This window comes from Tachyglossus aculeatus, chromosome 2 (genome assembly GCF_015852505.1).
Source record: "Tachyglossus aculeatus isolate mTacAcu1 chromosome 2, mTacAcu1.pri, whole genome shotgun sequence".
NCBI lineage: Eukaryota > Metazoa > Chordata > Mammalia > Monotremata > Tachyglossidae > Tachyglossus > Tachyglossus aculeatus.
Window position 1 is genome coordinate 140011152 of NC_052067.1, and position 23720 is coordinate 140034871.

At 46.4% G+C, this 23720-nt stretch overlaps 1 protein-coding gene across 1 annotated transcript in view; it reads left to right on the plus strand.

The window, feature by feature from the left end:
* Window positions 1-6409: 6409 nt before the first annotated feature.
* Window positions 6410-23720, plus strand: part of CHRDL2 (chordin like 2) — a 122294-nt gene continuing 104983 nt past the window's right edge. The window contains exons 1-4 of the mRNA XM_038765163.1: window positions 6410-6427; window positions 9229-9334; window positions 9414-9526; window positions 22021-22114. Of these exons, the coding sequence (XP_038621091.1) occupies window positions 6410-6427; window positions 9229-9334; window positions 9414-9526; window positions 22021-22114 (331 nt within the window). The remainder of the gene's footprint in view (window positions 6428-9228; window positions 9335-9413; window positions 9527-22020; window positions 22115-23720) is intronic.

Here is a 23720-nt window from a genome sequence, read left to right on the forward strand (position 1 = left end):
TGCACATAGAAAGCGCTTAACAAATACCGTCATTATTATTTATTATTAAGCGGCAGGGCCGGGATTAGAACCCAGATCCTTCTGTCTCCCAGACTTGAGTTTGAACTGTAGGTCGTGCTGCTTCTCATATGTTGCCAACTTGTTCTTCCCAAGTGCTTAGTACAGTGCTCTGCACACAGTAAGCGCTCAATAAATACGATTGATGATGATGATGATGATGTTAAGTGCTTACTGCGTGCAAAGCACTGTTCTAAGCGCTGGGGAGGTTACAAGGTGATCAGGTTGTCCCACGGGGGGGCTCACAGTTTTAATCCCCATTTTCCAGATGAGGGAACTGAGGCCCGGAGAAGTGAAGTGACTAAGTCACCCAGCTGACAGTCGGCAGAGCCGGGATTTGAACCCATGACCTCTGACTCCAAAGCCCGGGCTCTTTCCACTGAGTCGCTTGTCTGCTGTGTGACCTTGGGCAAGTCACTTCACTTCGACTTCCCAAGTGCTTAGTCCAGTGCTCTGCACACAGTAAGCGCTCAATAAATACGATTGATTGATTGATTGATTGATTCTCATGATGTTTTGAGAGCAGACTTGGGTTCCCCACTCTCCCTTCTCTTCCCCGGGCCTCGACGTCTCCCCAAAAAGCCCCGGGCCGTCCCCCGAGCGTGGGGTAGTGTGACCAGAGTGGGTCACCTCCGGGAGGTGAGGGCGAGGGCCCAGCCGTGCCAGGGCTGTGGGAGCTGGAACACCTTTTCCGATTTATTTATCTGACTCGAGGCATGGCGTCTGCCCTACAAAAATGAGATAATAATAATAATAATAATAGCATTTATTAAGCACTTACTATGTGCAAAGCACTGTTCTAAGCGCTGGGGAGGTTACAAGGTGATCAGGTTGTCCCACGTGGGGCTCACAGTCTTCATCCCCATTTTACAGATGAGGGAACTGAGGCCCAGAGAAGTGAAGTGACTTGCCCAAGGTCACACAGCTGACAATTGGCGGAGCTGGGATTCGAACCCATGACCTCTGACTCCAAAGCCCGGGCTCTTTCCACTGAGCCACGCGGCTTCTCCAGCTCCACCCCCTTGTGATCCCCTTACAAGGGGATCAGGTTGTCCCACCGGGGGCTTGCAGTCTTCATCCCCATTTTACAGATGAGGTAACTGAGGCCCAGAGAAGTGAAGTGACTTGCCCAAGGTCACACAGCTGACAGTGGGCAGACAGTGGACTCCAAAGCCCGGGCTCTTTCCACGCTGAGCCACGCTGCTTCTCTAACGATTGTCCCGCTCGGGGTTCAGGGGGAGTCAAACAGCATCCGGCTGGTCGCCCCTGGGCCCCGCTCCCACCCGGGCCCTGAGCTGCTTAGAGAAGCGGCATGGCTCAGTGGAAAGAGCCCGGGCTTTGGAGTCAGAGGTCATGGGTTCAAATCCCGACTCCGCCACTTGTCAGCTGGGTGACTTTGGCCAAGTCACTTCACTGGGCCTCAGTTCCCTCATCTGGAAAAGGGGGATGAAGACTGTGAGCCCCCCTGCGTGGGACAACCTGATCACCTTGTAACTTCCCCGGTGCTCAGAACAGTGCTGTGCACAGAGAAGCAGCGTGTCTCAGTGGAAAGAGCCCGGGCTTTGGAGTCAGAGGTCCTGGGTTCAAATCCCGACTCCGCCACTTGTCAGCTGGGTGACTTTGGCCAAGTCACTTCACTGGGCCTCAGTTCCCTCATCTGGAAAATGGGGATGAAGACTGTGAGCCCCTCCCGTGGGACAACCCGATCACCTTGTAACTTCCCCGGTGCTCAGAACAGTGCTGTGCACAGAGAAGCAGCGTGGCTCAGTGGGAAGTGCACGGGACTAGGAGTCAAAGGTCATGGGTTCTAATCCCGCTTCCGCCAAATGTCAGCTGTGTGACTTCGGACAAGTCATTTCACGTCTCTGGGCCTCAGTTCCCTCATCTGTAAAATCAATCAGTCAATCATATTTACTGAGCGCTTACTGTGTGCAGAGCACTGTACTAAGCGCTTGGGAAGTACAAGTTGGCAACAACTTGTAAAATGGGGATGAAGACTGTGAGCCCCCGCCGTGGGACAACCTGATCAGCTTGTAACCTCCCCAGCGCTTAGAACAGTGCTTTGCACATAGTAAGCGCTTAATAAATGCCATTATTATTATTATTATTATTATGGCCCCACGTGCCCTCTTGAGGAGCGAACCTCCGCCCCTCTGGCCCTACTTGGGCACCTCATTCCCTCCAGGCCTCTTCGCCGCCCTCGGCCTCACCTGGGCATCAGCTGAGAATTCCCCACTCTCCTCCTGCCCGCGGCTGGATTCGCATCAGAGCCCGGCCGGAGGCTGGCAAGGGTTCAAACCCGCTGGTCGGCCAATTCCTTCCTTCTTTCCTTCCTTCAATCGTATTTATTGAGCGCCTACTGTGTGCAGAGCAATTGGCTCCACGGAGCGGGCTCACTTACCCGGGAGCCCCCGACGGACAGGCGGGTGGGCGGACCCCCTCCAGATGCAACAGCATCCACCGAGAGAAGCAGCGTGGCTCAGTGGAAAGAGCCCGGGCTTTGGAGCCGGAGGTCATGAGTTCAAATCCCGGCTCCGCCAATTGTCAGCTGGGTGACCTTGTGCAAGTCACTTAGCTTCTCTGGGCTTCAGTTACCTCAACTGTAAAATGGGGACTAAGACTGTGGGACAATCTGATTACCTTGTGACCTCCCCAGTGCTTACAACAGTGCTTTGCACATAGTAAGCGCTTAATAATAATAATAATGTTGGCATTTGTTAAGCACTTACTACGTGCAAAGCACTGTTCTAAGCGCTGGAGGGGCTACACAGTGATCAGGTTGTCCCATGGGGGGCTCACAGTCTTAATCCCCATTTTACAGTTGAGGTAACTGAGGCTCAGAGAAGCTAAGTGACTTTCCCAAGGTCACACAGCAGACATGTGGCGGAGCCGGGATTCGAACCCATGACCTCTGACTCCAAAGCCCGTGCTCTTTCCACTGAGCCACACTGCTTCTCTTGAGCCACACTGCCTCTCTGCTTAACAACTTGTACTTCCCAAGCGCTTAGTACAGTGCTCTGCACACAGTAAGCGCTCAATAAATACGATTGAATGAACAAATGCCATAATAATAATAATTATTATTATTATTCAGTGGGCCGAGCGCTTGGAGGAAGGCGAGGCAGCCTGCGGGAGGGGACGGGGAACCAAAATGGGTACAAAGACATTTTTTCCTCCTTTGAAAGTTCCTAGATTTTTTCTTTGTTTTTTTCCAAACTGGGTCTGTCACCGTGCCTAGTAGAGTCGGAGTTGGAGCAGTAGTTCGGCCTAGTGGAAAGAGCACGGGCCTGGACTTCAATCAATCAATCAATCGTATTTATTGAGCGCTTACTGTGTGCAGAGCACTGTACTAAGCGCTTGGGAAGTACAAGCTGGCGCCCGGGTTCTAACCCTGGCTTCTCCAGTCGCCTGCTTGGTGACCTTGGGCAAGTCGCTTCACTCCTCAGCATGGCTCAGTGGAAAGAGCCCGGGCTTTGGAGTCAGAGGTCATGGTTTCAAATCCCAACTCCGCCAATTGTCACCTGTGTGACTTTGGGCAAGCCACTTCACTGCTCTGGGCCTTAGTGACCTCATCTGGAAAATGGGGATGAAGACTGTGAGCCCCTCGTGGGACAACCTGACCACCTTGTAACCTCCCCAGCGCTTGGTACAGTGCTTTGCACATAGTAAGCGCTTAATAAATGTCATTATTATTATTGTTATTATTATTCTCTGTGCCTCAGTTACCTCATCTGTAAAATGGGGATTAAGACTGTGAGCCCCCCCGTGGGACAACCTGATCACCTTGTAACCTCCCCAGCGCTTAGAACAGTGCCCCGCCTTACCTCCTTCCCCTCCCCACAGCACCTGTGTATATGTATATATGTTTGTACAAATTTATTACTCTATTTATTTTATTTGTGCATATTTATTCTATTGATTTTCTTTTGTTAATATGTTTTGTTTTGTTCTCTGTCTCCCCTCTCTAGACTGAGAGCCCTCTGTGGGGTAGGGACCGTCTCTGTGTGTTGCCAACTTGTACTTCCCAAGCGCTTAGTACAGTGCTCTGCACATAGTAAGCGCTCAATAAATACGATTGAATGAACGAATGAATAGTAAGCGTTTAAAAAATGCCATCATTATTATTATTATTAACTTCTCCGTGCCTCAGTGTCCTACAAGGGGGATTAAATACCTGTACTCCATTATTTTGGACTGCGAGTCCCCTCTAGAACGGGGACTGTGTTCAACTTGATTGTCTTGTAGCTATTCATTCATTCATCCAATCGTATTTATTGAGCGCTTACTGTGTGCAGAGCACTGTGCGAAGCGCTTGGGAGAGTACAGTGTAAAGGTAAACAGACACATGCCCCGTTCACAGTGAGTTTCTTCGGCACAAAGTGAAGGACAAATCCCTCTGCCCCACAGCTCTGTACGTTGCCGATTTGTACTTCCCAAGCGCTTCGTACAGTGCTCTGCACACAGTAAGTGCTCAATAAACATGATTGAATGAATTTATAAATTATTTCTTTATATTAATGGCTGTCTCCCCCTCTAGACTGGAAGCTCACTGTGGGCAGGGAACGTGTCTACCAACTCTGTCGTATTGTACTCTCCCAAGCACAGTGAGGGCTCAATAAATACCACCGGTTGATGGATTGGCTTCGCCCTTCTCTCACTGGAGTGGTTTTTGTCCCAGAGCGAATCTGTCTTTTTCCTTGCAGAGAAGCAGTGTGGCCTAGTGAATAGAGCCCAGGCTTGGGAGTCAAAAGGACCTGGGTTCTAGTCCCGGCTCTGCCATTCGTCCGCTGCGTGACCCTGGGCAAGTCACTTCATTTCTCTGGGCCTCAGTTCCCTCATCTGGAAAATGGGGATTAAGGCTGTGCGCCCCATGTGGGACATGGATTCGTTCATTCAATCGCATTTATTGAGCGCCTACTGTGTGCAGAGCACTGTACTAAGCACTTGGGACGTACAAGTTGGCAACTTATGGAGACGGCCCCCAACCCGATTAGTTTGTATCTACCCCAGGGCTCAGAACAGTGTCTGGCACATAATTAGTGCTTAACAAATGCCATTTAAAACAAAAAAAAGAGCTCCCCTAAGAGTCCCCGGGCTATTCATTCATTCATTCAATTTATTTATTGAGCGCTTACTGTGTGCAGAGCACTGTACTAAGCGCTTGGGAAGTACAAATCAGCAACATTTATAATTTATTTATTTATATTAATGTCTGTCCCCCACCCCCCCTCCCCAGACTGTAAGCTCATTGTGGGCAGGAAATGTGTCTATTGTTATATTGTACTCTCCCAAGAGCTTAGTGCAGTGCTCTGCACACATCCTCACACAGGTCTTTCAGGCTAAGCTTTTTGGTTTTTAATGGTCTGTTGATGATGATGGTATTTGTTAAGCGCTTACTATGTGCCAGGCACTGTCCTAAGTACTGGGGTAGATACCCGGTCCCTGTCTCACATGGGGCTCACGGTCTTAATCCCCATTTTATAAATGAGGTAAATGAGGCCCAGCGAAGCAGCGTGGCTCAGTGGAAAGCGCACAGGCTTTGGAGTCAGAGGCCATGGGTTCAAATCCCGGCTCCGCCAACTGTCAGCTGTGTGACTTTGGGCAAGTCACTTCACTTCTCTGGGCCTCAGTTACCTCATCTGGAAAATGGGGATTAAGACTGTGAGCCCCCTGTGGGACAACCTGATCACCTTGTAACCTCTCCAGTGCTTAGAACAGTGCTTTGCACATAGTAAGCGCTTAACAAATGCTATTATTATTATTATTATTTTATTATTATTATTAAAGTGGCCACACAGCAGACAAGAAGCAGAGGCAGGAATTAGCATCCAGATCCTTCTAACTCCCAGGCTTGTGCTCTAGCCACTAAGCCATGCTCCTCCACTTGTCCTCTGTGTGACCTTGGGTAAGTCACTGCACTTCCTTTGTGGCTCAGTTACTTCCTCTGTAAAATGGGGATTAAGACTGGGAGCCCCATCTGGGATATGGACTCTTTGCAGCCTGATTAGCTTGTAGCTACCGCCAGATATGAGGACTGGAGAGAAGTATTTAAGCGCTTGGAAGAGTATAATACAACATAAATAGCCTACATGTTCCCAGCCCATAACGAGCTTTTAGTCTAGAGGGGGAGACAGACGTGAATATGAATAAAGAAGTCATTTGGAACATATATACTTTATAATTTATACATGTAAGGGTTAAGGACAGCTGCTGCATGGAAGTGATCTGGAAAAATGGGATTTAGTTGGGGAAAGCCTCCTGGAGGAGATGGGCTTCAGGAAGGCTTTGAAGATGGGGAGAGCCATAGTTTGGAAGATCTGAAGGAGGAGGGAGTTTCAGGTAAGAGGAGCTCATGAACAGAGGGCCAGAGGTGGGAGATATCAAAAGGAAGGACCTGAGTTCTAATCCCGCCTCTGCCACTTGTCTGCTACGGGACCTCGGGCAAGTCGCTTCGCTTCCCCGGGCCTCAGTTACCTCATCTGGAAAATGGGGGTTAAGACTTTGAGCCCCAAATGAGGCATGGATTAGGTCCGACTTCATTAGCTTCTATCTACCCCAGCACTTAGTACAGTGTATGGCCCCTAGTAAGCGCAAAACAAATACCATTAAAATAGAAAAGAAGACGCAGCTGGGGTGGAATGAAGAGTGGGTCGGGGTGTAGAGGAATAAGAGTAAGAGGGGGAGAGCTGAGGAGTGCTTTCAAGTGGAGGGTGAGGAGTTTCTGCTTGATGCTGGGAGGAGAGGATTGCCACTGTAAGAATTTGAGGCGTGCTCTAAGACTCAGCTTTTTGTGGGCAGGGAACGTGCCCAGAGCAAGTTAAATGACTTGCCTAAGGTCACACAGCCAGTAACGGACAGAGCTGGGATTAGAACCCAGGTCCTCTGATTCCCAGGCCATGCTGCTTCACCTTCCCTGATTAAATAATGCATAATAATTGTGTATTTGCTAAGCACTTACTATGTGCCAAGCGGTAAATACAATGGATATTCTTTAATAATCTCATTCCTTCCATTATAATAGTCTCCTCAACATACCTTCTCTTCATTTCCCTGTTCTCTTCAATGCTCCTTCTGCTATTGAAGATGAGGCCCTTCAAAATGCCTCAATAACTATCACTGATGATGCTAATAATAATAATAATAATGATGGTATCTGTTAAATGCTTACTATGCGGCAGGCTGGATACAAACAAATTATTATTATGATGACATTTGTTAAGCGCTTACTATGTGCAAAGCACTGTTCAGGATACAAAGTAATCAGATTGCCCCATGTGGGGCTCACAGTCTTTATCCCCATTTTACAGATGAGGTAACTGAGGCCCAGAGAAGTTAAGTGACTTGCCCAAAGTCACACAGCTGACAGGTGGCGGAGCCGGGGTTAGAACCCACGACCTCTGATTCCCAAGCCCAGGCTCTTTCCACTAAGCCATGCTGCTTCTCTAAACAGACTCTGAATTGAGTCGGACACAGTCCCTGTCCCACATGGGGCTCCCAATCTCACTCCCCATTTTGCAGATGAGGTAACTGAGGCCCAGAGAAGTGAAGTGCCTTGCCCAAAGTCACACAGCAGACAAGTGACAGAGACGGGATTGGAACCCAAGGCCTTCTGACTCCCAAGCCTATATTCTATCCACTGCACCATGCTGCTTCTCGTGATGATGATGATGATGAGGAGGAGGAGGAGGAGGAGAATAATAATAATAATAATAATAATAATAATAATAATAATAATAATAATAATGAGGAGGAGGAAGAGGAGGAGGAGGAGAATGAGGAGGAGGAGGAGAATGAGGAGGAGGAGGAGGAAGAGAAGGAAGATAAGGAGAAGGAGGAGAAGAATGAGGAGGAGGAGGAGAATGAGGAGGAGGAGGAGAATGAGGAGAAGGAGGAGGAGGAGGAAGAGAAGGAAGAGAAGGAAGGAGAAGGAGGAGGAGAATGAGGAGGAGGAGGAGGAGGAAGAGAAGGAGGAGGAGGAGGAAGAGAAGGAAGAGGAGAAGGAGGAAGAGAAGGAAGAGGAGAAGGAGGAAGAGAAGGAAGAGGAGAAGGAGGAAGAGGAGGAGGAGAATGAGGAGGAAGAGGAGAATGAGGAGGAGGAGGAGGAAGAGAAGGAAGAGAAGGAGAAGGAGGAGGAGAATGAGGAGGAGGAGGAGAATGAGGAGGAGGAGGAGAATGAGGAGAAGGAGGAGGAGGAGGAAGAGAAGGAAGAGAAGGAAGGAGAAGGAGGAGGAGAATGAGGAGGATGAGGAGGAGGAGGAAGAGAAGGAAGAGAAGGAAGGAGAAGGAGGAGGAGAATGAGGAGGAGGAGGAGAATGAGGAGGAGGAGGATAATGAGGAGAAGGAGGAGGAGGAGGAAGAGAAGGAAGAGAAGGAAGGAAAAGGAGGAGGAGAATGAGGAGGAGGAGGAGGAGGAAGAGAAGGAGGAGGAGGAGGAAGAGAAGGAAGAGGAGAAGGAGGAAGAGAAGGAAGAGGAGAAGGAGGAAGAGAAGGAAGAGGAGAAGGAGGAAGAGGAGGAGGAGAATGAGGAGGAAGAGGAGAATGAGGAGGAGGAGGAGGAAGAGAAGGAAGAGAAGGAGAAGGAGGAGGAGAATGAGGAGGAGGAGGAGAATGAGGAGGAGGAGGAGAATGAGGAGAAGGAGGAGGAGGAGGAAGAGAAGGAAGAGAAGGAAGGAGAAGGAGGAGGAGAATGAGGAGGATGAGGAGGAGGAGGAAGAGAAGGAAGAGAAGGAAGGAGAAGGAGGAGGAGAATGAGGAGGAGGAGGAGAATGAGGAGGAGGAGGATAATGAGGAGAAGGAGGAGGAGGAGGAAGAGAAGGAGGAGGAGGAGGAAGAGAAGGAGGAGGAGGAGGAAGAGAAGGAGGAGGAGGAGGAAGAGAAGGAAGAGGAGAAGGAGGAAGAGAAGGAAGAGGAGAAGGAGGAAGAGAATGAGGAGGAAGAGGAGGATAAAGGAATTGTGTGCAGATGGGCACTTTAGAAAGAAGCGGAGCAGAATGTGGACGGGAGAGAGGAAGTAAGTAATGTATCGGTAGTCTGATACATTAGGCCGAGACCAGTGTTCCAATTTGGTCTCCTCTCTCCTCTCTAAAATCCACCGGCATCGCATTCCCGCAGTCAGTCAAGAAGCACCAGAAAAGAGCCGCCCCCAGAGACCTCTGACCCTTGGTTCCTGAGGGTGGGAAGGGCGGCACCCCCATCCACCAGAGGAGGCCTCTTGGCGTGGGAGCCGTGAGCTTGTGCCCACTGACCCCCTGCGACCTCTCCGCCCCGTTCCCCGGCGGTAAGGGTCGGCCACCTCGTCTGCTTGCCGTTTTCGAAGGGCCGACGTGTGACCCGTTGCCCTCCGTTGACTTTTTCAGGGCCGGAGAAGTTTTGCCTCTTTCGTGGCAAGAAGTACAGCCCTGGAGAGAATTGGCATCCTTACCTGGAACCTCAGGGGCTCATGTACTGCCTCCGCTGCACCTGCTCCGAGGTAGGGAATATGTCTGTTTATTGTTATAATGGACTCTCCCACCCGGTTAGTACAGTGCTCTGGACACGGTAAGCCCTACACGGTAACCACTGTTGGGTAGGGACCGTCTCTATATGTTGCCAACTTGTACTTCCCAAGTGCATAGTACAGTGCTCTGCACCCAGTAAGCGCTCAATAAATACGATTGAATGAATGAATAAATGTGATTGAGTGAATTAATAATAATAATGATGGCATTTGTTAAGCGCTTACTATGTGCCAAGCACTGTTCTGAGCACTGGGGTAGATACAAGCTGATCAGGTTGCCCCACGCGGGGCTCACAGTCTTCATCCCCATTTTACAGGTGAGGGGGCTGAGGGCCAGAGAAGTGAAGTGATTTGCCCAAAGTCACACAGCAGACAAGTGGTGGAGCCGGGATTAGAACCCATGACCTATGACTCCCAAGCCTGTGCTCTTTCCACTGAGCCACGCTGCTCTCAAGTGCTTAGTACAGTGCTTTTCACACAGTAGGTGTTCGATGACTACCACTGAATGAGTGAATTGAAGAGACAGACTTGGGGAAAGGGGGACAGGGTGAAGGCAGTGACCTCCACTATCACCTCATTATTACTATTGATTTACGGCATTTGTTAAGCACTTACTATGTGTCAAACACTGCTCTAAGCGCTGGGGTAAAGATACAGGGTAATCAGGTTGTTCCTCCCGGGGCTCACGGTCTAAGTAGGATAGAGATTTCTCTGTGCCTCAGTGACCTTAACTGTAACTGAACTTAACTGAACTGACCTTAACTGAAATGCATCAGAGAAGCAGTGTGGCTCAGTGGAAAGAGCGTGGGCTTTGGAGTCAGAGGTCATGGGTTCAAATCCTGGCCCCGCCAATTGCTGGCTGTGTGATTTTGGGCAAGTCACTTCTCTGTGCCTCAGTTCCCTCATCTGTCAAATAGGGATTAAGACTGTGAGCCCCCCGTGGGACAACCTGATAACCTCCCCAGCGATTAGAACAGTGCTCTGCACATAGTAAGCACTAAATAAATGCTATCATTATTATTATTATTATTATAAAATGGGGATTAAGACTGTGAGCCCCATGTGGGACAGGGACTACATCCAACATATTTGTTGAATCTACCCCAGTGGCTCAGTACAGTGCCTGGCACATAATAAGCACTTAACAAATACCATTAAAAAAAGAACAAAAAACAGGCAGATTTTGAATCCCCACTTTATAGTTGAGGAAACTGAGGCACGGAGAAGAAAAATGACTTGCCTAAGGTCCTATAGCAGGCAACTGGCAGAGCTGGGATTAGAACCCAGGCCCTCTGACTCCCAGCCCCACGTTCTTTCCCCTAGACCATGCTGCCTCACCTAACCCTGCTTAAATAATACATAATGACGGTGTATTTGTTAAGCGCTTATTATGTGCCAAACACTGTACTAAGCACTGGGGTAAATACAATGGGTTTTTAAAAGTATCTTGTCTCTCCCATTATAATATTCTCCTCAGCACACCTTCTCGTCATTTCACTATCCTTCTCAGTGCTCCTTCTGTTATTGAAGATGAGGCACTTCAAACCACAGAAAACCACCTGGTATTCATTCATTCATTGTATTTATTGAGCACTTACTGGATGCAGAGCACTGTACTAAGCGCTTGGGAAATACAAGTCGATAACATCTAGAGACGGTCCCTACCCAACAACGGGCTCACAGTCTAGAAGGGGGAGACGGACAACAAAACAAAACATGTGGACAGGTGTCAAAATCAACAGAACAAATAGAATTAAAGCTATATGCAGATCATTAACAAAATAAATAGTATATATGTACAAGTAATACATAGGGTAATAAATCTGTACATATATATATATATATATATATATAAAGGTGCTGTGGGGAGGGGAAGGAGGTAGGGCAAGTGGGATGGGGAGGGGGAGAGGAAAAAGGGGGCTCATGTGAAGATATGGTACTGAGAAAGCCTCCTCAGAAGTCAGAGGATGAATCAATCAATCAGTGGTATTTATTGAGCACTCCTTGGATGTAGAGCACTGTGCCACACACTTGGGAGTGTACAATACGGCTCCCTGCTCAAAACAGGCTTACAGTAGGGAAGCATCATGGCCTAATGGCTTAGTACAAGCACTTAGTACAGTGCTCTGCACACAGTAAGCACTCAATAAATACAATTGATTGATCATCATCATCAATCGTATTTATTGAGCACTTACTATGTGCAGAGCACTGTACTAAGCGCTTGGGAAGTACAAATTGGCAACATATAGAGACAGTCCCTACTGATTGATTAATGGGAAAATCCTCTGGGCGTCGGAGGATCTGAGTTCTAATTCCAGCTCCTCCACTTGTCCTCTGTGTGACCTTGGGTAAGTCACTGCACTTCCTCTGCGGCTCAGTTACTTCCTCTGTAAAATGGGGATTAAGACTGGGAGCCCCATCTGGGATATGGACTCTTTCCAGCCTGATTAGCTGGTAGCTACTGCAGCGCTTAGTACAGCGTCTGGCATATAGTAAGCGCTGAACAAGTTTCATTAAAAAAAAAGGATGGGAAAGCACCTGAATCTTATGGCATATACCTTCTGAGATCTACAAGCATGTTGGGGACTCCTGCTTAAAGTTTCTCCTCAATATGTACAACACTGAGGACGTGTCATAAGATGTCAGAGATAATAATCATAATAATAATGGTATTTGTTAAGCACTTACTATATGCCAAGCACTGTTCTCAGCATTGGGGTAGATAAAGAGGTAGTCAGGTTGTCCCATATAAGGCTCAAAGTCTTAATCCCCATTTTACAGATGAGGGAACTGAGGCACAGAGAAGTGAAGTGGCTTGCCCAAGGTCACACAGCAGACACATATCTATTCCATTTATTTTATTTTGTTAGTATGTTTGGTTTTGTTCTCCGTCTCCCCCTTTTAGACTGTGAGCCCACTGTTGGGTAGGGACTGTCTCTATATGTTGCCAATTTGTACTTCCCAAGCGCTTAGTACAGTGCTCTGCACATAGTAAGCGCTCAATAAATACGATTGATGATGATGATGGTGGTGGAGCCGCGATGCTACCAGTCTAAAAATTCAAATAGGAAGATGGAAGATCGGCTTTTGGGAGTTGCTGAGAGATGGCATCGCTCTCCGATTGCCAGTAAGATCCTAGCTAGAATTCTCCTGGATCAATCATTAATCAATTTACGGAGCACCTACTGTGAGCGGAGCTCCCTACTAAGTGCTTGGAAGGATTGGGTAGAATTAGTAGACGTGATCCCTGTCCTTAAGAAGCTCACAGTCGAGCAGGGGAGACGTAAATTGAAGAATATATTGCTTCCGATCGTAACGGGCTTTAGCAGACGGAACTGTAAGTTCCCCATCTAGACTGTAAGCTCACTGTAGGCAGGGAACATATCTATCAATTCTGTTGTGCTTGGACTTTTCCAAGTGCTCTGTACACAGTAAGGGCTCAATAAATCCCAATGTTAATAATAATAATTATTATTATTAACAAATAATAGCAATGTACAATAAATAATAACAAATATAATAGCTACTGTTATAATATCATACAATAATAATTATATCATAATGTATTATGATATTATTATAATAATGATATTTGTTAAGCACTTACTATGTGCCAAGCACTGTTCTAAGCCCTACTTCATCCCCTCCCCACAGCACCTGTATATATTTACATACATATACATATACACATGCATGTATATACATATGCATATACATATACACATGTATGTATATATATACATATACATATATATGTATATATACATACATATACATATACACATGTATGTATATACACATATACATATATATGTATATATGTACATATACACATGTATGTATATACATATACACATACATATATATGTATATATACATACACATGTATGTATATATATGCATATATATGTATATATACATATACATAAATATGCATATATATACATACATATACATATACACATGTGTATATATACATGTACACACACACACATATATATATATATATATATATATATATATATATATACACCACTGGAGTACAGTGCTCTGCACACAGTAAGCACTCAATAAATACGATTGACTGAATATATAGTGGAGAAGCAGCGTGGCTCAGTGGAAAGAGCCCGGGCTTTGGAGTCAGAGGTCACGGGTTCGAATCCCGGCTCTGCCACATGTCTGCTGTGTGACCTTGGGCAAGCCACTTCACTTCTCTGAGCCTCAGTTCCCTCATCTGTAAAATGAGGATTAAGACTGTGAGCCCCCCGTGGCACAACGTGATCCCATTGTATCTCCCCCAGCGCTTAGAACAGTGCTTTGCACATAGTAAGCGCTTAACAAATGCCATCATTATCAAGCGCTTAGTACAGTGCTCTGCACACAGTAAGCGCTCAATAAATACGATTGAATGACTATATATATTTGTACAGATTTATTACCCTATGTATACAAGTATGTATTACTTGTACATTTTTACAATTTATTTCATTAATAATACTACCCCGAGGTAGCCCTGTCTTCATCTCCATTTTACAGATGAGGGAACTGAGGCACAGAGAAGTTAAATAGCTTGCCCAAGGTCACCCAGCAGACGAGTGGCGGAGCCGGGATTAGAACCCACGTCCTCTGACTCCCAAGCCTGTGTTTTGGCCACGCTGATTGATGATGATCTTTTCTGCATGTCAGATATAAGAAAAGGGCAGATCATCTTAGAAAGATACGAACTTTGGATACAGCTCAATCAACTTGGCTGTCCCAAAATGTTTATGAGATTCTGAGGCTACTTTGGGGCAGCATGGGCGGCTGGGTCAGAATTAGGGGTTCATTCATTCAATCGTATTTATTGAGCGCTTACTGTGTGCAGAGCACTGTACTAAGCGCTTGGGAAGTACAAGTTGGCAACATATAGAGACGGTCCCTACCCAACAACGGGCTCCCAGTCTAGAAGGGGAAGACAGACAACGAAACAAAACACGTAGATAAGTCGTCAAAACAAATAGAATTAAAGCTAAATGCACATCATTAACAAAATAAATAGAAATCATCGATACCTCCCCAACTGCTTTGACGGCAGCCACTGGTACAAACTTATTTGATGGAAAAAAATGATATGTAATGGAGACAAAACTAACTATTGCCCAAGGGGTAAAGCAGGATTGGCCTAGTGATAAGAGCATGGTCTTGGAGCCAGAGGATGTGGGTTCTAATCCCAGCTCCGTCCCTCCCTTGCTGTGCGACCCTGGGCAAGTCACTTCACTTCTCTCTGACTCAGTTACCTCATCTGTAAAAAGGGGATTAATAATAACGATGGCATTTGTTAAGCGCTTACTATATGCAAAGCACTGTTCTAATTACTGGGTGATCAGATCGTCCCACGGGGGGCTCACAGTCTTCATCCCCATTTTACAGATGAGGGAACCGAGGCCCAGAGAAGTGAAGTGACTTGCCCAAAGTCACACAGCAGATAAGTGGCAGAGCCGGGATTAGAACCCATGACCTCTGACTCCAAAGCCCAGGCTCTTTCCACTGAGCCATGCTGCTTCTCGAGGATTAAGTGCCTTTCCTCCCTCCTACTTGGATGATGAACTCCATTTAGGACAGGGACTAAATCCCGGCATTTATTACGGTGCTTGGCACATAGTAAGTTCTTAATCAATCAATCAATCAATTATATTTATTGAGTGCTTACTGTGTGCAGAGCACTGTACTAAGCGCTTGGGAAGTACAAGTTGGCAACATATAGAGACAGTCCCTACCCAACAGTGGGCTCACAGTTCTTAAAAAGTACTATTATTAGTATGATCATCATCATCATTATTGTTATTATTATTAGTAATAGTAGTAGTAATAGTAGTATTATTGGGTCTGGTCTTGTTCAAATCGTCCTACAAAGTCGTGCTGGACAAGTCAACAAGAGAGCTAGATGCAGGTATTCGAATACCTTCTAGACTGTGAGCCCACTATTGGGTAGGGACTATCTCTATATGTTGCCAGCTTGTACTTCCCAAGTGCTTAGTACAGTGCTCTGCACACAGTAAGCGCTCAATAAATACGACATTGATTGAATACAATTTTGCTCTTCTGCAAACCTCTTTCAACTCAACAGACTTCAAGCATGACTCAAATCCCTAAACACAGTCATTGGAGCCCCCTGTGAGACAACCTGATCAACTTGCAATCTCCCCAACGCTTAGAACAGTGCTTGGCACATAGTAAGAGCTTAATAAATGCCATTATTATTATTATTATCCTTGTTCCTCATGCTTTCTTTCCCCATCCATCAATGGTTCATCTTTCTATTAATAGTTGTTATGGGCAGGGAACATTTCTACTAAAGTTGTTGTAGTGTACTCCCCCAAGAGCTTAATACAGTGCTCAGCTCTTCCTAGGTGCCAGGCACTGTACTATGCGTTAGGGTAGATAGAAGATAATCATTCATTCATTCAGTCGTGTTTATTGAGCGCTTACTGTGTGCAGAGCACTGTACTAAGCGCTTGGGAAGTCCAAGTTGGCAACATATAGGGACGGCCCCTACGCAACAGTGGGCTCACAGTGTCAGGTTGGTCACAGTTCCTACCCACCATGGGGCTCACAGTCCGAGTGAGAAGGATTTAATTCCCGTTTTGCAGATGAGGTAACTGAGGCACAGAGAAGTGAAACGACTTGCCCCAGGTCACCCAGCAGACAAGCAGCGGAGGCAGGATTAGAACCCAGGTCCTCTGACTTCGAGGCCGGCGCGCTGACCGCTGGGCCACACTGCTTCTCCACATCTTTAGGTTACTCACGGTGTGGTTGGGGCTGTGGATTGGACCCTGATGAATCTTTCAGACAGGCCCTCGCTCAGGTGAATTTCGCAGTCAGTAGCATCTTTTTTGAGGAGGAAGGATAACATACCTCCCTAAAGATTTAGGCACATTGTCCCTCTCGGTTTTCTTCCCCCTTCCTAGAGAAGCAGCGTGGCTCAGGGGAAAGAGCCTGGGCTTTGGAGTCAGAGGTCATGGGTTCAAATCCCGGCTCCACCAAATGTCAGCTGTGTGACTTTGGGCAAGTCAATTAACTTCTCCGGGCCTCGGTTACATCATCTGTAAAATGGAGATCAAGACTGGGAGCCCCACGTGGGACAACCTGATCAACTTGTAACTTCCCCAATGCTTAGAACAGTGCAAAGCACTGTTCTAAGCGTTGGGGAGAGTTCTTTGCACATAGTAAGAGCTTAATAAATGCCGTTATTATTATTATCCTTGTTCCTCATGCTTTCTTTCCCCATCCATCAATGGTTCATCTTTCTATTAATAGTTGTTACGGGCAGGGAACATTTCTACTAACATTGTTGTACTGTACTCCCCCAAGAGCTGCACATAGTAAGCACTAAATACCATTTATTGATGGATCAATTGATTGATTAATGTGTCCTTTTGCCCATTTTTTCCGAAATCATTTTGTCCACCCCACAACCCCCAGCCCAGGTTTTTTACTCTCAATAGACAGTGGCTGCCGAACGCTTCCTTTCCCTTCCGTAGCTCGTCCCCTTTTCCCCTTTAATCTCCTCCAATCTTGGTCCCCATTCCCCCATAGATTTGCCAGCCTAATTCTTCCTGAACTTCACTTAACTTCTCTAGGCCTCACTTCCCTCATCTGTAAAATGGGGATTAGGACTATGAGCCCCACATGGGACAGGGACTGTGTCCAACCTGATTAACTTGTATATACCCCAGCGCTTAGAACAGTGTCTGGCACATAGTAAGCACTTCACAAGTGCCACAAAAAGAAAGTTTCTATCTACCCTGGCGCTTAGTACAGTGCCTGGCACATTGTAAACACTTAACAAATACCATAAAAAATTATTTAAAAAGGTAGGAAAGCCACCCACTACAGATAGCCTTTTTGCTTACTCGTCAAATATTCACGTGACCATGTCTTATTCATTCATTCAGTCGTATTTATTGAGCACTTACTGTGTGCAGAGCACTGTACTAAGCGCTTGGAAAGTACAATTAGGCAGCATATAGAGACGGTCCCTACCCAGCAATGGGCTCACAGTCTAAAAGGAGGAGACAGACAGCAAAACGGAACAAGTAGACAGGTGTCAATACCATAGACAGGTGTCAATACCATCTCGGGGTAATAATAACTGTGGTGTTTGTTAAAAACTTACTATGTGTCAAGCACTGTTCTGAGCACTGGGGAAGATACAAGATAATCAGGTCAGACACGGTCCCTGTCCTACACAGGACTCGCAGTCTAATCAGTCAATCGTATTTATTGAGCACTAAGGAAGGAGGGGAACGGGTATTAAATCCCCATTTTACAGAAGAGGGAACTGCGGCCAGAAAAGTGAAGTGACTTTCCCAAGTTCTCATGGCAGGCACTTGATGACGCTGGGATTAGAACCCAGGTCCTTGGACTCCCAGGCTTGTGCTCTTCCCACTGTTCCTCTTCTAAGCACTATACCTGGATACTGCTGAAAAGCCTCTCACCCGTAGCATTTAATTCATGACTAAAAGCCTGATAGAGTCCTGGAATTCCCAAGGCCAAATTCATTCATTCATTCATTCGTATTTATTGAGCGCTTACTGTGTGCAGAGCACTGTACTAAGCGCTTGGGAAGTACAAGTGAATGACACGATTATTTTTTCAAAGAGTTCTCCCTCATCATAGCTTGATTTTTCAGTTGATACACATGATATCCAGTACAGGCTATCAGTCGACCATATTTATTGAGTGCTTACGGTGTGCAGAGCACTGTGCTAAGTGCTTGGGAGCGCCCAATACAACAATATACAGATACATTTCCCACCCACAACGAGCTTACAGTCTCAAATAGTTCAGACTCTCAGCCTTTTTGTGTCTTTTTTCTATGGTACTTATTAAGTCGGCTCAGTAGAAAGAGCTCGGGCTTTGGAGTCAGAGGTCATGGGTTCAAATCCCAGCTCTGCCACTTGTCAGCTGTGTGACTTTGGGCAAGTCACTTCATCATCATCATCATCAATTGTATTTATTGAGCGCTTACTATGTGCAGAGCACTGTACTGAGCGCTTGGGAAGTACAAATTGGCAACACATAGAGACAGTCCCTACCCAACAGTGGGCTCACAGTCTAGTAGGGGGAGACAGAGAACAAAACCAAACATACTAACAAAATAAAATAAATAGAATAGATATGTACAAGTAAAATAAATAGAGTAATAAATATGTACAAACATATATACATATATCACTTCTCTGGGCCTCAGTTCCCTCATCTGGAAAATGGGGATTAAGCCTGTGAGCCCCACGTGGCACAACTTGATTACCTTGTATCTACCCCAGCACTTAGAACAGTGCTTTGCACATAGTAAGCGCTTAATAAATGCCATCATTATTATTATTATTATTATTTATGGGCCAGGCACTGTTCAAAGCGCTGAGGTAGATAAAATCTAGTCAGATTGGACACAGTCCCTGTCCCACATGGGGATCACAGCCTTAATCCCCATTTTACAAGTGAGGTAACTGAAGCCCAGAGGAGTGAAGTGACTTGCCCATTGTCACACAGCAGACGAGCGGTGGAGTCAGGATTAGAACGCAGGTCCTTCTGACTCCCAAATCCTTGCTCTATCCACTAAGCTATGGCGAAATGTGTCTGTAACAATTGATGGTTTCCATGGAGCAGAACACAACTTTCTATCCGATGACTATAGCTTTTGGGATTGTGAAGTGTCCCCTATTTTTTTTTTTTAATGGTTCCCTGTGATTTTTGATCAATTTCTGCCAGGGTTGACCTTGTACGTATTTATTATTCTATTTATTTATTTATTTATTTTACTTGTACATATCTATTCTATTTATTTATTTTGTTAGTATGTTTGGTTTTGTTCTCTGTCTCCCCATTTTAGACTGTGAGCCCACTGTTGGGTAGGGACCGTCTCTATATGTTGCCAACTTGTACTTCCCAAGCGCTTAGTACAGTGCTCTGCACACAGTAAGTGCTCAATAAATTCAATTGATTGATTGATTGACTTCTGATACCTATTGCCATCTTGCCACTGCTATCCGGGGGCACTGCCCACAGCTTTGAATCCTCAACTTACTTGTCCTTATTTACTGGTTCTGCCAGGAGACTTTATTTTGAGGGTATTTCAGGCCAGTTCATTCATTCATTCATTCATTCATTCATTCAATCGTATTTATTGAGCGCTTACTATGTGCAGAGCACTGTACTAAGTGCTTGGGAAGTACAGTCAGATGCCACCCATCCATTGCCCAGTTCCAGTAGGTATGGAAGAGGAGATAGTGGAAGCTTAGCCTGGGCAGCCATGGCAGGATTTTTAATAATGATGATGGTAATGATAATAATAATAATAATAACGCTAATAATAATATTTGTTCAGCACTCACTTTAATAATAATAATAATAGTATTTGTTAAGTGCTTACTGTTTGCCAGGCACTGTACTAAGCAGTGGTCAGGGGTTCAAATCCCGGCTCTGCCAGTTGTCAGCTGTGTGACTTTGGGCAAGTCACTTCACTTCTCTGGGCCTCAGTTCCCTCATCTGTAAAATGGGGATGGAGACCGTGAGCCCCACGTGGGACAACCTGATCACCTTGTATCCTCCCCAGCGCTTAGAACAGTGCTTTGCATATAGTAAGCACTTAACAAATGCCATCATCATCATCACTGGGATGGATACAAGCAAATTGAGTTGGACACAGTCCCTGTCATTCATTCATTCATTCAATCGCATTTATTGAGCGCTTACTTTGTGCAGAGCACTGTAGTAAGCGCTTGGGAAGTACAAGTCAGCAACATACAGAGACGGTTCCTACCCAACAGCGGGCTCACGGTCCAAATCCCCATTTTCCAGATGAGGTAATTGAGGCCCAGAGAAGTGAAGTGACTTACCCAAGGTTGCACAGCAGACAAGTGGTGGAGCTGGGGTTAGAAAACATGACCTTCTGACTCTTAGGCCCGTGCTCTAACCACTTTGCCATGCTGCTACTCTGTACTACAAAGTACAGAGAAGCAGCGTGGCTCAGTGGAAAGAGCCCGGGCTTTGGAGTCAGAGGTCATGGGTTCAAATTCCGTCTCCTCCACTTGTCAGCCGTGTGACTTTGGGCAAGTCACTTACCTTCTCTGTGCCTCAGTTACCTCATCTGTAAAATGGGGATTAAGACTGTGAGCCCCCGGTGGGACAACCTGATCACCTTGTAACCTCCCCAGCGCTTAGAACAGTGCTTTGCACATAGTAAGCGCTTAATAAATGCCATCATTATCATTAGAGAAGCAGCGTGGCTCAGTGGAAAGAGCCCAGGCTTTGGAGTCAGAAGTCATGGGTTCGAATTCTGACTCCACCACATGTCTGCTGTGTGATCTTGGGCTAGTCACTTAACTTCTCTGGGCCTCAGTTACCTCATCTGTAAAATGGGGATTAAGACTGTGAGCCCCACGTGGGACAACCTGATCTCCCCAGAGCTTAGAACAGTGCTTTGCACATAGTAAGCGCTTAACAAATGCCAATTCTTCTTCTTCTTCTTCTTCTTCTTCTTCTTCTTCTTCTTCTTCTTCTTCTTCTTCTTCTTCTTCTTCTTCTTCTTCTCCTTCTTCTTCTTCTTTTCTTCTTCTTCTTCCTATATACCAAGTGCTGTGGTAAGTGCTAGCCTAGATGCAAGGTAATCAGATCAATCAATCAATCAATCAATCGTATTTATTGAGCGCTTACTGTGTGCAGAGCACTGTACTAAGTGCTTGGGAAGTACAAGTTGGCAACATATAGAGACAGTTCCTACCCAACAGTGGGCTCACCGTCTAGATCAGATTTAGTCCCCGTCCCACAAGAGTCTAAAGGGGACGGAGAACAGATGTCCCATCTCCATTTTACTGATGAGGAAACTGAGGCAGTTGGCAACATATAGAGACAGTCCCTACCCAACAGTGGGCTCACCGTCTAGATCAGATTTAGTCCCTGTCCCACAAGAGTCTAAAGGGGATGGAGAACAGATGTCCCATCTCCATTTTACTGATGAGGAAACTGAGGCAGTTGGCAACATATAGAGACAGTCCCTACCCAACAGTGGGCTCACCGTCTAGATCAGATTTAGTCCCCGTCCCACAAGAGTCTAAAGGGGACGGAGAACAGATGTCCCATCTCCATTTTACTGATGAGGAAACTGAGGCAGTTGGCAACATATAGAGACAGTCCCTACCCAACAGTGGGCTCACCGTCTAGATCAGATTTAGTCCCTGTCCCACAAGAGTCTAAACGGGACGGAGAACAGATGTCCCATCTCCATTTTACTGATGAGGAAACTGAGGCACAGAGAAGGAAAGTCACAAAGCAGGAAAATGGTGGAGTCGTTGTCGGAATCCAGCCCTGCGTTCTTCCCCCCGGCCCGGCCGCCCTCAACCCGAGCGAGCCGCAGTGTGCGGAATGTGCCGGGAAGCCGACCGGCCTGAGGCCCGAGCTAACCGAGTCCTTCGCTCTTCCAGAACACCCACGTGAGCTGTTCCCAAATCCACTGCCCGCCGATCCACTGTGCCAGCCCCGTCATGGAGCCCCAACGCTGCTGCCCACGCTGTGCAGGTAAGTGGCTTTTCACGGTCCCGGCTGGACGCTTCGTCGTCCCAATCCGGTCCCTGCGGGATGCTTGTTATATATCCCAATCCCTGGAGGACACTTTAGCATCCTGGAGTACTCTCATTCATCTCACTACCTGGAGGACTCTCGTTCATCTCGCTCCCTGGAGGACGCTAGTTTGGATAATAATAATAATAATAATGGCATTTATTAAGCACTTACTCTGTGCAAAGCACTGTCCTAAGCGCTGGGGAGGTTACGAGGTGATCAGGTTGTCCCTGGTGGGGCTCACAGTCTTAATCCCCATTTTCCAGATGAGGGAACTGAGGCCCAGAGAAGTGAAGGGACTTGCCCGAAGTCACACAGCTGACAATTACTATGTGCAAAGCACTGTTCTAAGCGCTGGGGAGGTTACGAGGTGATCAGGTTGTCCCTGGTGGGGCTCACAGTCTTAATCCCCATTTTCCAGATGAGGGAACTGAGGCCCAGAGAAGGGAAGTGACTTGCCCAAAGTCACACAGCTGACAATTGGCAGAGCCGGGATATGAACCCATGACCTCTGACCTCTTTTTGGACTGTGAGCCCACTGTTGGGTAGGGACTGTCTCTATATGTTGCCAATTTGTACTTCCCAAGTGCTTAGTACAGTGCTGTGCACACAGTAAGCGCTCAATAAATACGATTGATTGATTGATTGATTGACTCCAAAGCCCGGGCTCTTTCCTACTGAGCCACACTGCTTCTCTGCTCAGCGTAGAGCAGTGGCTAGAGAGCCTGTGAGCCAGAAGGTCATGGGTTCTAATCTCTGCTCCACCACTTGTCTGCTGTGTGACCTTGGGCAAGTATATATGTTCGTACATATTTATTTCTCTATTTATTTTATTTGTACATACTTATTCTATTGATTTTATTTTGTTACTATGCTTTGTTTTGTTCTCTGTCTCCCCCTTCTAGACTGTGAGCCCACTGTTGGGTAGGGACCGTCTCTATACGTTGCCAACTTGTACTTCCCAAGCGCTTAGTACAGTGCTCTGCACACGGTAAGTGCTCAGTAAATACGATTGAATGAATGAATGGATGAACTTAACTTCTCTGTTCCTCAATTACCTCGTCTGAAAAATGGGGATTGAGACGCTGAGCCCCATGTGGAACAGGGACTGTGTCCAACCCGATTTGCTTGTATCCACCCCAGAGCTTAGTACAGTGCCTGGCATGTAGTAAGCACTTAACAAATACCATCATTATTATTATAATCGTTATTATTATTATCATTCATTCATTCAATAGCATTTATTGAGCGCTTACTGTGTACAGAGCACTGTACTAAGTGCTTGGAAAGTACAAGTTGGCAACATATAATAATAATAATAATAATTTTGGTATTTGTTAAGCGCTTACTATGTGCAAAGCACTGTTCTAAGCGCTGGGGAGGATACAAGGTGATCAGGTTGTTCCACATGGGGCTCACAATCTTAATCCCCATTTTACAGATGAGGTAACTGAGGCATAGAGAAGTTAAGTGACTTGCCCAAAGTCACACGGCTGACAATTGGCGGAGCCGGGATTTGAACCCATGACCTCTGGCTCCCAAGCCCGAGCTCTTTCCACTGAGC